We start from the raw sequence: 16,642 nt of genomic DNA, 5'->3' as shown, positions 1-16,642 counted from the left end.
TACTACTGGATTTTGTTTCGAATCTTCACTTCGTTATCTCAGTGTATTTAAAAAAAACATTTTAAGATTCACATCACGCAAAGCTATGCCTATGGCTTGTTTATGTAGTTTAAAAATAAAATTAGTATGGAATAAGACAATTTGGTGAAGTTTACGTGCTGTATTTCATGAAGTAGTTAGGGAATGGTTAGCGCTATCTCCACTGAAATCAATGACATAATTGATACTTCTTTGTTGAACGTATTTTAAGTCCATGTTAATTTATCTGTCACTACCTTAAATGCAACTCTTTCTGAGCGTTGGTTATATCATCTGTACAGTTCAATCTATTCTACTAGTCTACTTTTCCTTTGTTTTTGTTTTTTTGTTTTTTTAATACAGAAAATTAAAAGACAAAACTCCAAGGGGAAAAATGCCAATTTTATAAGAACAAAACAAAATTAAACATTGCAACAATAGCCTTCTCCCCTTGTACTAAGGTCTAAGATTTATAAACGTCTACATCTATTTGCAATCAATTGACCTATATTATACAGTACATCTAGTTCTTATAATACTTAACAGTTTAATCAACAAAGTTAAACTTCAAAGCCCTTTGTTAATGATCTGTTGGTATAATTAGCTTGTAGAAAGCCTACAGATTTTTTATCTATTACAAAGCACCCCAATTGTTATCTCTAATTTGTCCAGGATCAAATATTCTCATTTGATTTTTAATAATGAAAACACTCCTTATAATTTTAGTAGGGAGCTTCCCCAACGGTTGCATCCTATTTCCTAGACCCTAGTCTTTGTTGTAGGTGTCTCTGCAGCATCCATTGTTCAAAAGCACTCTCTGAAAACAGGATTGATCTTGCCTAAAAAATCCAATCCATCACTCATCAGTTCTTTTCTCTCTGAATTTCTTATACTTATCAATCTTTTCTGCCAAATCTGTAATGTTCAGACCAGGTATGGGCAGAAACAAATCAGATTCCAATTCATCAAACCGCAAATTAAGTCCCACTGTTATTTTCTGCTTTTGAGTATCATCCTGGGTTTGATTCAAAACCATTGTTAACCCATCAATTTTTTAATTTGTATCTTCAAAAAAAGCCTGTAAGCTACAAAGCATTATTTTTTCAAAGATTTCCCAGAAAGCTTTATCTCAGACATTTTGAAAAATATACTGTTCCTTCCAAGAACAAGAGAAACAGATATATTATCCATAGAGAGAAGTTAAAATTTTACTCAAGCTGAAAAGTAATCAAAAGAAAAGGAATTTTCCCATATTACATAATCCAATATAAGTGTAAGTCCAATTGGGTGATTTTCATTACTGGAGAATGAATTCTCATCAGCAATTTTCTTATTGTAAATGTATTTTATAGTTCAATGGTAAACAATGAGAGAACAAAGAAAAAATGTAAAATCCAGCAAGAGTTGCAAGATAGATCAACAACAACTAGTCTATTAAAATATACAAGTGCAATTAAAACCAAGGCATTCTTAAAAAAACAAAGCTGAAGGGAAAAAATGGTAAAAGACTCAACCTTCTGATCACTCCTTACTGAGAATTGCGATCTTTAAGATCGTGCTGTCCAGGTGAACAATTGCCAATTGTAGTTGCATAATTGGGAGGGCTTTTGCCTTAATATTAATCTGTGAAACCTGCTGAGTGTTTAATTAAAAAACTCTTTCAGTTCTAATAGCAATAAGACTTATATACTGCTTCACAGTGCTTTTACAGCCCTCTCTAAGCGATTTACAGAGTCAGCATAATGTCCCCAACAATCTGAGTCCTCATTTTACCCACCTTGGAAGGATGGAAGGCTGAGTCAATCTTGAGCCATTGAGAACTGAACTGCAGCCAGCAGAAGTAGCCTGCAATACTGCATTTTAACGACTGCACCACTGCGGTTCTACTAATAATCTTAGTATATATCTTAGTAGAACAATAACTACATTCTAAAATGCAGGCAGAAGAATGAAGGGACAGGATTGAAGCTTGATATTAACAAAAATAAAGACTTTCCTTTGAATTAATTTAAATCTTTATAACCAGTAAACTGGTTGAATCTTTAAGCTGTGAAAAAAATTAGATGGTGGTTTGCTGAAATCAGCATGGATTTAATAAGAAAAATTCTTGCAATTTGACTTCATTTTTTATCAAGTGAGGTTCAGCAGTAGATGTATAGTACAACTACAAATATACAGGGAGTTCTCGACTTAAAAGCACAGTTGAGCCCAAAATTTCTGTTGCTAAAGCTAGACAGTTGATAAGTGAGTTTTGCCCCATATTACAATCCTTCTTGCAAAGTTGGTAAATGAATCACTGCAGTTGTTAAGTTAATAACACTAACACTAGTATTGGAAGAAATTGGAATGTAAAACTGACTTTAAAGTTGTGAAAAAGGTAAAGTATTTGGGGGTGATTCTTACACATGAAAATTCTAAGTTATATAAAAACAACTAAGTTAAAATATGGAAGGAGATAAAGTTGTATTTAAAACAGATGACAAAAAATAGAATTGTCATTGATGGGAGGAATTTCAGTAATTGATGTACTACCTGGAAGGCTATTTTTATTCCAGATCATACTGATATTAAAGATTCTTCTTGGCAGAAAGATATATCTAAATTCATTGGCAAAATAAAAAAACCCAAGAATTAAATACAAGCTCTTATAATATTCAAGAGAGAGAAGAGATCTGGTTTGCCAAATTTTAGATTATACTATGTTGTTTGGTATGTTTAAAAAACTCAAGATTGTTAGACCTCAAAGGTTCTGATTTGAAATTTGGGTGGCATGCTTATTTGTGGCATGACAAAATAAAAGTTAACCCTGGTTTTAAGAATCATATTATTAGGCAATCTATTGGGGTGTATGGTGGAAATATAAAAGAAGATTGGCTGAGAACACTATATAGAACAGAGATGTTATTGTGATGTAAATGGATGACATATTGGGAGTTATTGATATTTGAAAAAGAGGGACCAAAGATAAAGACAAGAAAACAAGAGCAAGTGAAAAGTTTGTGATTGGATTAATTATTGTAGAATTTTTGATAGATTTAACCATGATAAAAAAAAAAAAGTTGTTTTCACAGGCATTAAATCTGAATTAGATATCAATTTATATTTTGGTTCCAAAAGTATATAAAATGTTACTCAAGATGAATCTGGAAGACAAATATGTCAAATACTGTATTGTAAAATGGACAAAAAAAATAGGGATAGCATAACACTATATAAATGAGATAATATATGGACTAATGGAGTAAAAGTTACTTTGAATTATAGTTTGAAAGAAAATAAAATGATGTATCATAGGTATTGGACTCCAGATAGATTAGTGAAAATGTATAAGAGGAACTTCTAACAAATGGTGGAAATGTAATCAAAATCCAGGTATATTTTATTGTATGTGGTGGTCTTGCAATATGTGAAAACTTTCCAGATAAACATAATGCAGAAAATATTTGATACAAAAATTAATGAAACCTGACGCTTTTCTTTTGGCATTATGGATCAGTCAAAAACAATTTGGGATGTTTTTTTTATATGTTGACAGCTGTGATGACTGTATTCATTGAGCACTGGAAAGGAAAAGAGATGCCGACTGTTGAAGAATGGATTTTAAAATTGACTGAATTAGCAGTGATGGCAAAATTAACTGTTTTGATTAGAAGCAATGTACTAGACAGCTTTATAAGAGACTGGAAGCTGTTTGTGGACATGCTACGAATTAAAAACAATAACAGATGATTAACAGGGATTTGAAGACTAGTGTCATATTCAGGCTAATTTGTTGAGTGTTCTTTTTTTTTTTACTTTATATATATTATGGTTAGATGCTGGGTCAATTTGTTTATTAAAGACTCATCTGAAATATTTTTATATATTTTTCTTGCTAAATAAGGATGAGAAAGTTTAGAATTATTTGCAGACCCATTATGTAAGTGGAGGATAATTTATCCAGATTTTTAATTTTTTTTAAGCATCCAACCAGGGTGGGGTTTTTTTGTATATTCAATGTTAGACTTATTTGATGTTTGTGTCGTTTTTTTCTCTGTACACATTTTGTTACTGTTGGGTGTCTGTTTTTGTTTTCCGTTTTGCATTTTATTCTTGTTGATAAAACATAAACATATCAAGTCATGTTTTATATAACATTCTGCTTTCTTGATAGCATTAGCAAAATCAAGCAGAATGGTCCAATACATACAAAATAAAATCTCATTGAATTAAACGGAATATACTTTTGCCTAGCTTCACAGAGGATTGCAATGTGAAATTCATTCAGGACAGTACTGTAATTTGGAAACCTTTTCAACATTTTTTTGCTGCAGAAAGGGTACAGAACAAAAGATATATTAAATGTTAATTCCAACGTGTTTTATAAATACTGCAACTTTGATAAGGAGAGTAAAAAAAAAAAAAGGCAGCGCTATAATCTGCTTCATTTAAATAGAACTGTTTAATTACCCAAAAGAGAGGTAAGAAGACTCTTCTCATCCTTCACTCCTCTAGCCTGCCCCAGCAAGCTCCAACTACAACTCCCAGCAAACATTACTTCTGGAAACTTTGAGGGAGCTGCTGAGGGCAGCTTGGCGATTCTTCCATTTGTAGATGGATTTGTTGAACCAAGTCTTGGTATTCTTACCTGCTATATGCGGAGAAACTGGTGGTTGCTGCCCTCAGTGGATTTGGAGACTGTTGCTGCATGAACAGCAGCATTGATGGGTTAAGAGGATACTTCTAGTTTAGTGTTGGTGTTAGCCTCCAAATTTATTCATAATTTTGGGCTTCCCTTGGATGGTAGCACTTTACAAGTGTTAACTGACCAGGGTTGGCAATAGTTGAGTTTTGGACTCTTGCTGTCGCTACTTTGCTGTTTAGTCTCTTTGATTATCATATTAAAATCGGTTAAGGCAAGGTAGGTAAGGTGAGTTGCCCACCTGCTACAGTTTTAAGATGTACAAAATGTAGATCAGGTGAGGAGATCTGGCATAGTCTTCACTTGCACACCCTTGGGAATTCAGCCCTAACATACAGCGAGGGAAGGGCTGGAGGAGTGAACAACTTCCTAGACAACAGATGTAAAATTTCCTACTCTCTACATAATGATTTGTGGGGGAGGGGGTGGGGAGAGATTGTGCATTACATTGATTAGTTTTGTTATATTTAAACATGAGTGAAATCTCATCATTCACACATTACATATGTTATTTTTTTGAATGTAAGATTTTAAAAGCACCAAACAAGGATACTGTAATAGCAGGATAACTTTGTTGTGTTGTCCGAATAAGCAGATGGAATATCCTCAATAAAATGCTGCTATGAAGTTCTCCCGTTTAGTCTTTCAGCTGCTCCCTTTTCATTCTGTCCCTCTTACTGAATTTCCTTAGAATTATATTTTCTCCCCACTACCTCATTACTGAATGTTTCAAAGAATGTCTCTACTTCATAAGATTATTTCTGATCCTTTTGATAACCTTTTGTGTGAGCAATTTTAACCACATGCGTTGGAAGAACTTGAGGGATTGAGTCATTGTCAATACACAATTTACTTTCATGCAATATGGCTGTTAACAGTGGTATCCTTTTGGATCAAATTAATTTCCTTTATGTTGTTCTGAAAGACTTGCTATTTTTTGTAGATATTTATGTTCTTAAGTACATAACTGATTTTGAAATAAACTAAAGGATAATAAAAATAAATGGCTTATATCATTTTTATGATTCTAGGGTACTTTCCTGTTACAAAACATGCAAGACTAATCTGAATAACTTATTTCTTTGTTTGAATAAATAGATTTAAATGTGAATAATTCTACAACGTAATACATATGTGGATGTGTATAGCCGATTCCTGCTAATTGTGAATTTTGTATTTGTGAATTTGCTTACTCAAATTTATTTGCAACTGCAAATCAATACTTGTGGTGCATCATCCTTATGCAGAGCAGGGAAAAAATTGAGTCTTCTGATAGGCATGTCTCCAGTTGAGGTTTCAGTATTTGTTACTGTTTAAGGTGATTGTATAGAATGGAACTACCACAAATAATACTGCAAATGACAAAATTGTATCTCGTTACCTGACTATCTAGACACAGAAACATGTAAATCTAGTTTTTATAAGTATTCACTTTTCCCCCCTCTTTTTGCGCATTATTTTAAAGTAAGTTTTGAATAGTTCCCAGTGTAATCCTTTCATACCAATATTGGCTGCTTAAATTGGACACTGATATCCCAGTTCCAATTAAATTCAGAAGTCTTTCTCCTTGTTGCAGGGGCTGCATATGATAGGTTTGATTGGTGTTATACTGAAGGACTCATTTAGTTGAAGACTATTCTTTTTGCAGATATTTTTCAGAGCAGAGACCAAACTAATTAAATCATATCCAACTATCCTAATTTTTCAGAAGTTCAACACTATATAATCACAAAACATTGATATTGTTTTATTGCAAGCTTGTAAGAATACATATACACATCCCAAAATTACACTGTGTTCAGTAATTTATTCCAGACTCAAGTACAGAATTTAGTAATGAGTATCTGTTAATGGAAAAATATCTGCCAAAGGAAGAGCAGATGTATGGTATATGTGGAAGTAATTTAACAGAACCCAGTCTTAAAACAATTCAAAGATCATAGTCTAATAGATCCAGTATAGAATAGCAAGTACGACACAGAAATTGTCAGAAAAATGATAAAAATTATTGTCAACTCTTAGTAATTTTATATTTTGTATAAGAAGTATCAAAATTTTGATGCATAATATAAAAATTCTAATTACATTTAAATAACATCAAAGGATAACAAGCAAAAAAGATGGCAAATTTAATACCGGTAAAGATCATTGCCTTTAGTCCAAAATCCTTTCTTTGAACAGCAGGAAAAAACCCTGGTTGTATAGTTATCAGCTAGATTTTAAACATTCATTTTTCTACCAATTTTCATTACACAATATTAGAAAGTAAAACATTGCATCTCAGCAGTAATCAGAGCAAAAAAACTAACACCAAGAGTAGAAAATTTTCTGCACAAACACAGAATTGCAGCATCATGAAAACTTTTAGAATTTGGAATGCTTATTTGTTAGAAAATACAGTCAGCAAGAACCAGGTGTTCTAAAAGGATGTTTTTTTATAATATGTTAGAACTTTTTTAATATTAATTTCTATTACAGTGCAAGAAAAATGGTCCAGGCCTGTTTCATACTTAACATGGGACAAATGTTGCATATAAAGTTCTTTCATTGAAAAAGAGCCATAGCAACATATAGAGATATGTGTATGTGTGTATATAAAATTTTATCTTCTCCACTGTGTCGATGGGAGAATCCAGATTGGGTAGTCTCTTGTCTTGTGCTCTTCAGACTGAGTTGAATTTTGAGGACATGCCTCCCTGGTAACGGTCCCCAGTTTTCAACTCAGTCTCAGCTCGTTCAGATGTCTTCCTTAGAGGCTCTGAACCTCTCAAAGGACTTCCAATCCCTGGATTCTTTTGATTGACAGATAACTGGAACAAAAGGGAATTTGACAGGCAGGCTGTCCGACTCTGCTGAGGACGGCCAGGACAGCGGGCAAGGCCCTGCTGGTGCATTCCGCAGCTGTGGAAGGGGGCTGGAGTCCCTGATCGATCGATCACACTCCTATGTTTTAGATCGCCGCGGCAGCAGCGTTTCTGCGTAAGCCTGCCTTTTGGTCTGCGGCAAAGTTCAGGTCCCACTGGCAAACTACCTGGCCGTTGCCACGCTTGCACCTGGAGACTAAGATTCTGAATCGCCGTGACAACTATGCTACCGCATAAGCCTGCCTTTTGAATTGTGGCAAAGGACATGGTCATCACTATCACCATTCATACGGCACTATAGACTGGACACCTTCGCCTCTCTGGAGCCGGCCTTCGGCAGGCGCGTCCTCCAAAGAGTACATGTTGAAGCGGGGACTCCAGACCAGACCAATTCCTGCCCATAGGACAGCCAGCTTTGGTATGTCCCAATCTGGATTCTCCCATTGACACAATGGAGAAGGGGCGTCGGTTTTACCTGAGACTCCCTTTCTCGGGAGTTGACAGGAGAATCCAGCCCGACCCTGAGGACTGTCTGGTCCAGAGCCCCAGAGGGGGTACTTTTGGGCTGGAGAAGGACAACAGGATTCGCTTTGGCTTCGTTTCAACTGGGAACCATTACCAGGGAAGCGTGTCCTCAGAATTCAACTCAGTCTGTAGAGCAATGAGACAAGAGACTACCCAATCTGGATTTTCCCGTCGACTCCCTGAGAAAGGGTGTCTAAGGTAAGACCAATGCCCCTTCTCAATGGAACATCCCTGGAGGCTATCTGTCTCTCTGCAGTATTTATGCTAAAAACAGTAATGGTCATATATTTTCTCAGAAAAATAAGTTTTCTTTGTTGTCTGGATAAAACAGAATTTCTGACTGGAATATGGAGTCCTTGCTACTCTCTAGAGTTTGGTTGTTTGCTTGCAAATGTTACTTTACCCAACTAGGTATCATCTGATAATGTTCACCAATGTTACTGTTTGGGTAATGAAATGTGTGCAAACTAATAACAAAGCGCAGAGAACACCAAGGAGTCTATAGTTCAACTCTGAGCTATACATGCAGTATTATCTTCTATTTTAACTGTAATTCTGGCAGAAAAGCAGCTTATTCATTTTACCCATTTTACCCAAGGTTGCGGCCCTTCCAAATGATAATTTGTTACAAAACGGAGAAGAGGCAACTAGCTATACCACAATTTTACTGCAACCTGTCTGAATTTAAAAAACAAGCAGCCCTTCTATCCTTTGGAAAAAAAAAGTGGTGCCTTTTCAGTATTAGTCATTTTTAACATTTATTTTCATAATGAACTGTAGCAGCATGAGGTCAATCCTTCAGAATATTGTCTTTGTATTTTTTTTTAATTTAGAGGATCTTCTTTTCTTTTTCTTTTCAGCTAACATACCATTCCCAGGTGCTTATATCCTATATTGGTGGAAAAAAGCATCAGGATTATTACAGTAATGTTCTAGAGTTATGATGCATAGTTATTCTGTTTTGATGACATTCCACTAAGCGCACTCATTTATTTCTATATCTCGATCGGACTGACTTGATTTAATATAAAGCAGAAATGGGGAAAAAGTTACCATTCTGCAACTGTCGATCAAGGCATCTTCTGGCTTTTTCAGTGTAAACTGTCCATCTTTACCTTCAATTAACTGTTCGTCCACCAGGATAGAAGACCCAGACCGGGTTCACTGATAGATCCCTTAATAAAAAATTGTAACAATTAACATTTGAATTAATATGTGTTGAGTTGACACTCGCTCCCCAGACTATCCCTTTGTAACTGTTCAAAAAGTAACATAAATATCTACCAATACTTAGGTTCTAGACCATACAGATTTCATACAATCATAAACAAAAATCTGTGCCCTGCTTTACATTCCACGAATGCAAAACATTTGACAAAAATATATTGTTCAGCTCCATACTTAAGCTATACCTTCACATTCTACTCTCTTTCCCTCCATTCTAAGCAAGCAAGCATAAACTACATGGGTACAAAATGTTTTGTGTTTAGCCATTTTGAACATAAAACACCTTCCCCCAATTGCAGAATTGCAACGTGATTGCAGAATAGGAACAGTAGATTCACAGTGGAAACAGGTTGTTCTGGAAAAGTTTCATGCTCCAGCTACGTCAAAATGAAACATTCTGCACATTGTTATAAAATCAACTATAATTGGAAGTTCTTCTCCCCTCATGACTAATTAAATAGAATTAGAGCTGTTTATACTTGAAGGGAAGATCACCAGGCAATCTCAAGTTGTAGACAATAGGTTTGTATGAGTGTCTGTGCACATTCCAGAGGAAAGCAATGTGTATTGCTTCTACCAAAACTATATGGATTATTTACTAGATATTACACTTGATTTGACATAGCATTTCCCTTTTATTTCTCTATTTAGGTATTAGTAAAGCTCTTCATTTTAATAAGTTTCAAAGAAAAGTACATACCACAATAGTATAGGGTGCTTCTTTCTTCTGTGTCTCCTCAGTGCCACTAGATGTGGAAGGCTCTACAGAGCTTGGGCCTGTTGGAGATGTATCAATGAAATTTTCATCTACTACACGGAAACGTATTTCTTCTCCCATATCCATATACAGGTCATGAGCTCCTTCTTCAGTCTCATATTCCCAAACCCATACCTGTTCCGTTTCATCACTGGGTACATGAAAAGGTTAAGGCAATGTGACAAAAAAAGCAAAGAACTGTTCTCTAATGTCCTATAGGGTAGGGCATGGAGTATTGGTTTTAGTTGCAGGAGGACAGATTCTGGTTGAGGGTTAAGACATTTTAATGGGACGAATAAGCATAGGACAGGGGTAGGGAAACTTGGCTCTTTTATCACTTATGGACTTCAACTCCCAGAATTCCTGAGTGAGCCATAAAAGGTTCCCCATCCCTGGCCTACTGATTTTTAGTTGTGGGGGAAATCAATTTTTGACTTGAATGGGACTTTTTAATATACAAATGTAGGACATATAAAGAATATGTCTTACATTTGTATATTAAACAGTCCCATATAAAGAATATGTCCTACATTTGTATATTAATCAGTCCCATATAAAGAATATGTCCTACATTTGTATATTAATCAGTCCCATATAAAGAATATGTCCTACATTTGTATATTAAACAATCCCATTCAAGTCAAAAATTGATTTCCCCCACAACTGAAAAACCAGTAGGCCAGGGATGGGGAACCTTTTATGGCTCACTCAGGAATTCTGGGAGTTGAAGTCCATAAATGATAAAAGAGCCAAGTTTCCCTACCCCAGCATTGGAGATAGAGGACTCACATTCACTGGATGTTTTCAAACAAGACTAGGCAATCATGTTTTCCTGTGGATTCCAGATTTAATAATTAGAATCAATGGCTTAAACAGTCTATCTGTAAGTTTTATAATACTAAGGTACTTCATTAAGACATATAATGTGAAGTAAGTATTTTGTTCATGTCTCCCTAAATTCATCTCGACTGCGTTTTTACCAGGATAATTCTTGCTGATTTCGCTAAGGCTGAGGCTTGAAATAAAATATTTTCTAATGAAGTAAACAGACTTAAAAAAAAATAAAACAGAAATGAGCCTGATCTGAAAAGAATTGTCATTATTAATTTAGTTGGTCGCACATTAAACCATATGTTCAGATTGGATTTGGCATTTTTACCCACCTATCAAGTCCTTCCTGAAGGCCTGGAAAGTGCAGGTGTTGTTTGATGGTGTTCAAGGTATCATTTCTGGATGTAAACCAGGAAAAGCTGCCTTTTACAATTGACTAATCACCATTGGTCAACTTTTTAATGCCGATGGTGTTCAAATGGTGCTCCAGTTGTTTTGCAATCATACTCCAAATACCATTATGTTTGATACTATCTTTGCTTTCTTTTTCCACAGTCATTCTACTTCTATTTAGAGGGCATTGATTTTGTGGCTCCCCACCCCCCAGTTCTTTCTCTTCTGCCTCTTACTGCCTATTATTATTATTATTGAATGTACTGTTTTATAAAGCTACTTGAAGGATACAATTTGGCAGGCTGTTGTAGAGATTCTGGAGGAATGAGTATGTCATCAAAGAACCCAAGAGAAACTGTGGAAAGATCAATTAATGAAGTAGCCACTTAAATACATCATAATAGCACCTGATTAAGCCTTAGATTGTCCAATAATATATGTGACGGGAAAAAAGACAACACTCCTCTAAAAATAATATTGCAGCATTCAAACTAATCAGCTCTGGACAAATTCAAAAGTAATACTTTAATACAGGTAGTCCTCATCTTACAACCACAATTGAGCCCAAAATTTCTGTGGCTAAGCAAGACATTTGTTAAGTGAATTTTGTGTTTTTTATGAACATTCTTGCCACAATTCTTAAGTGAATCACTGCAATTAAGTTAATAAGATGGTTGGTTGTTAAGTGAATTTGGCTTCTCCATTGACTGTCAGAATTTTGCAAAAGATGATCACATGACCCTGGGACACTGCAATCATCATAAATATGTGTCAGTTGCTAAGCATCTTAACTCTGATCACATGGCACGGGGATGCTGCAACAGCCATGTGAAATATGGTCATGTTACTTTTTTCAGTGTTGTAACTTCAAACAGTCACTAAACAAACTGCTTTAAGTCAGGGACTGCCTAAATCTAGTTAAAACTGCTCAGCTCTAATTTTTAAAGTGTATTTACAAAATAAAAACTATATATCAAACATACCTGACCGCAAATAAAGTATTATTATTATATATCAAACATACCACTAATTATGTATTTTACATGTAATATTCTCAATATTATACTTAAGGTTACAGTGACTACAGGTGCTTGCCACTTCTCAAAGGACAGGATTAAAGAGACATGTCCGTATAATTTTACACAAAACCGAATAAAACACTATCAAATAATACAGCAAATATGTTGGTAATTGCTCTCTGATCCAAGATGTCAGTTTGATTCTGCTATCCCCAAAGTTTCTACATAACATAAACTATTATGAGGAAATTTTTAGATCGATTTTAAATGACAGAAATAAAATGGCTGAAACAGTAGACAAGAAATTAATCAATTACACAGGAATCAATTAGTTCCAGATTTGTTTTCAAACAAGAAATTCAATAAATCTTGGTTACCTTGGTTACACACCACAACATAAATACTTTCCACTAGTTTTTATTACTTTATGGTACATGGAGGCACATGTTTGAAAAAAAATAGTAGTAACTATTGTCATTTTAAATAATTAAAAAAAAATAACTTACCATGTACACCTTCAAGACTGCAGCCTTTTATCTCTCCGACCAGAATTTCATCCAAAAATGGATGAAATACAACATATCTAAAATGTACTAAAAAGCAGCAAACATCAGAAATCTGAACAACCCAATCTTAACTATTGTTTATTTTTATTGCATACTGCAATTAACTAATTTAAATACTGATTTTAATAACAGTTAAATGTAACAGGCTTGAGAGTACTAGTGTTTAGCTGTCATTAAACTGTCTTTAAATTTGTTCTAATCCACTGATATTGATCCATTGATGTTACACTATTTTGCAAACTTTTCCATGTCATATATGCATTTTGTATTTTCTATGTAGTTTCTCTTTTCCTTTTAAAAGATTAAACTAATTAAAACAAAAACCAAATTAAAAGATTAAATTAAAACATAGATCTAATAAATGAATCAATCTTTCTTACTATATTATGAATAAACTGCACTGAAAGATAGATTTGTCATAGACATGACATTGCAGATATTTCTTTTGTAAATTGAACCTATTAAATGCCTTTTTTAAAATGCATATTTGTATTAGAATAGTAAAAGCTGAATGTCTTACATTAGCAAGCTGAATGTCTACAGAATGTGTCAATTTGTTCATGATTTCTCAAACATCAATATCTGCCTTAATAATGAAGAATTGCTTAATATTACTATATAACATATTGAATTTAATCATAAGCTAATTCACTATCATACTAAGTTAACAAAAAATTGAACTAGGATATATCATAGGATGACAAATCCTTAATTCTCTAGAATGGAACAACAATTCATGGAATAAATCATAAATACTTGTTCTTTATATTAAGGAAAAATGGTACCAAGAATAAAATGGAGTTAAATATTTTTAATTAAATATTGAGTTTTGTGGTTTCTCCACAAATCTGAAGAGGTCAAACTTAGATATCATTGTCAAACCTTTTGTGTGTGATGCACCATCTCCTGGAAATATGTAGGAATCTTCCAGCTTTGTAATGTCATATAGACAGATACAGAGGCCAACATTATATACAACCTGAATATAGTAGAATGAGAAAGAAATGGGGGAGGTCCAGAGAGCAACAAATTGCAATTGTTAGAAAGTTCATGTAAGCATTATGCTCAAAAGAAAAGCCACATAACTGAATCTAACTAATAAAGTGATTATGTCATTTTTATTTTTAAACATCTCAGCCAGGTGATTCCAAGACATGTATAAGAATTAAAAACAAACAAAACCATGACAAACAATCCCCGGAGCGGGAGATGAATAGAAAGAAACATGAATAGCCAGTCCTATTTTCCTTCATTCCCTTTTGTGCTGAACTGCAAATAATTTCTATAGTACTACTATGTATTAACAGTACAAGAAATGTATTAAACAAACTGATGAAAATTTGGAAGCCATTTTTCAAAATATTTCTAATTGAGGAACATACTTCTTAATGTCCACTAATGTCCAAACTGTTATCCTGATCACTGTTGCTTGCAGCTTATGGAAATTGTAACTTAAAATAAGGATACCACAAGCTTGCTCATCCCTATTCCAGTAATTTACAACTGCGTTTCACAGGTTCTTCAAAATTCACAATTCTATTATGGCATAAGTTGCCATATACTTTAGTCTACTGTATTTCATCAAATATATGAATTATCCTGACATAAAAATATGCATTAATTGTTTGATGAGGTATTTAGAATCAATGTTTGAACTTCTAATAATTACCTTATTAGCCAACTTTTTATTTAACTCTTCAGTGATTGCATCATTAAGCTTTCTTTCAAACTGCCATGGAGGTATTCGCACTGTATCCGTCATTTCTACTAACACAAACATGGTGGCCAGCAAAAGCACTATCACTAGATTGGAAAAAAAAGAAAAGAAATTAAGGCCCTTAGGAAAATGATGAGCATGTTTATCACCTCAACTACAGCCCTGCTATTTGTGAGCTTTGATGGCACTTTTATCCCTTGTTGGATCAGTAAAGTGTTTATATTTTTTTCTCACACTGGTCACAATGGCATTTTTTCAAATCAATACTAGACCAATATAATTAAGGAAAATGGTGCATTTCCAGAAGACTAGTTGCTGTTTCATCAAGAGAATTGCCATCACTGGATTCCTGCTTATTTTAATACAATAGGGAACGCCATCCAGCAGAGCATTTGAAAGAAATTACCTCAATGAGTAGTTATATTCTGCTAATCATATATAGAACCCAACCCCATTTAGAAATTAGTTCTGTAATATTAACATTGCCAGCTAATTGTTTTTAATAACTGACAAAACTTCCAATAAATAAGTCTTTGCAAAAATCAAGAAGCATAAAACAGAGCAGAATTATGAAAAATAGTTCCAATTTTTCTAATTTTTTAGTTTTAGTTCTAATTTTTTCTTCAAGTGAGAAAAAATAGATTTCTAAAATTTACACCATTTTTAAAAAGCATTTATAATATACTGTGATAGTAAAAAAATGAACATTCATTCAATTAAAGCCTATTTATATGGGAAACAGTACCAACATCAATAAAAAGGCTATTTAAACTGACACACATATCATCCCCCTTTAAAGCACTGAGGCACCTTATGAGATTATAAAGAAACATTTTCTGAAGATAAGTTTGCTCTCAAATGGTAAAGCCAAAAGTTGTGGACATTGAGAAATGCTGTTCTAGATCATTTGCAATGTCCTGAATTAAAAAATCAGGATGGTTAGAGCAGGGAAACATATGTTCAAGTTGTCCCAAAGATGCTTTTTCAAGAGGCAACTGCAATTTCTTGTTTTTCTTTGAAAATGTTTCACTTCTCATTCAAGAAGCTTCTTTAGTTCATCAGCTTTTTTTAAATAAGAGATTCATCTGAAATGGTACAAGGTTTCCTGCCTAAGCAGGAGGGTTGGACTAGAACAAGGGTTTTCAAACTTGGCAAGTTTAAGACTTGTGGACTTCAACTCCCAGAATTCCTAAGCTAACATGACTGGAGGAGGAATTCTGGGAGTTGAAGTTCACAAGTTTTAAGGCTGTCAGGTTTGAAGACCCCTGGACTAGAAGACTGCCAAGATCCCTTTCAACTATGTTAGTCTATTCTATTTGAGAGCTGAAGAAACTTCTTGGATGAGAAGCGAAACATCTTCAAAGAAAAACAAGATAGTCCAGTTGGCCCTTTGAAAACCCACCTTTGGGACAATGGAGAATCTCCATTGACATTAAGTTCAAGTTCTTGCTCGTACGTTAACACGCATGCGGGCAATCTTCCAATCAGAAGATCGAGGAGCTTAGGCAGAGGGAGGAGAAGAGAGAACTACGGCCAGTGGCTTCGGCTCCCTCGTTCCTCTTGGAATTTACCCCCATCATCGGATCCGATCCCCGGGGCAACAATTTCTTCTAGGTCGCTGGTTCTCTTCGACCACAATGGGAGTAGAGCTGCGTAGTTCCACAGACTACCTCCAAACCATCAACCGTCAGTTGTACGCCAGCATCTTTTAATGAGGCGGGGTTAACAGCATGCCCCGGAAGCTGTTCCAAAAGTGAATACGCACAAGAGCCACCAGAGAGTTGGTGTAACGGAAAGAAAAGATAGGAAGCAAAGCCATATGCAGTCCGAAGAGTCCTCCCCCAGCAGGTCTACTCCAGTAGTTTGGGGAATTAAGAATTCCCCCTTTCTATATAATATTTCTAACGGTTATAAGCCTTGCTTCATGAAGCGGTGGTTATATATTTTTTTCCGGTGTAATTGGATAATGTCAGGCTGCTTTTGTTTGAAATACGTTCAGATTTAAGTTCATTGGATTCTACATTGGATGATATCAGCCTGACTG

The 16,642-nt window shown here is 34.6% G+C and overlaps 1 protein-coding gene across 2 annotated transcripts; it reads right to left on the bottom strand.

Moving 5' to 3' along the window:
• Positions 1–6,422: 6,422 nt before the first annotated feature.
• POLR3H (RNA polymerase III subunit H) lies at positions 6,423–16,341 on the bottom strand. 2 transcript variants are annotated; one of them, XR_015750099.1, is made up of 8 exons: positions 16,170–16,335; positions 14,551–14,684; positions 13,764–13,860; positions 12,822–12,908; positions 11,588–11,651; positions 10,016–10,223; positions 9,142–9,263; positions 6,423–8,977 (listed from the first exon to the last, which is right to left on the bottom strand). XR_015750099.1 is itself a non-coding variant. In XM_087968167.1 (8 exons), the coding sequence occupies exons 2-7, from the start codon at positions 14,659–14,661 to the stop codon at positions 9,210–9,212; spliced, it is 621 nt and encodes a 206-aa protein (XP_087824293.1). In that variant the 5' UTR covers positions 14,662–14,684; positions 16,170–16,341; the 3' UTR covers positions 6,423–8,977; positions 9,204–9,209. The 2 variants fall into 2 exon arrangements, 1 of the variants encoding a protein (XP_087824293.1); XM_087968167.1 differs by having other exon boundaries at positions 9,204–9,263; positions 16,170–16,341.
• Positions 16,342–16,642: the final 301 nt, after the last annotated feature.

Source organism: Notechis scutatus, chromosome 6, assembly GCF_049901735.1.
Source record: "Notechis scutatus isolate UNSWTSFEM ecotype Mainland chromosome 6, rNotScu1.2, whole genome shotgun sequence".
Classification (NCBI taxonomy): Eukaryota; Metazoa; Chordata; class Lepidosauria; order Squamata; family Elapidae; genus Notechis; species Notechis scutatus.
This window is presented reverse-complemented; position numbering and strand designations above follow the sequence as displayed.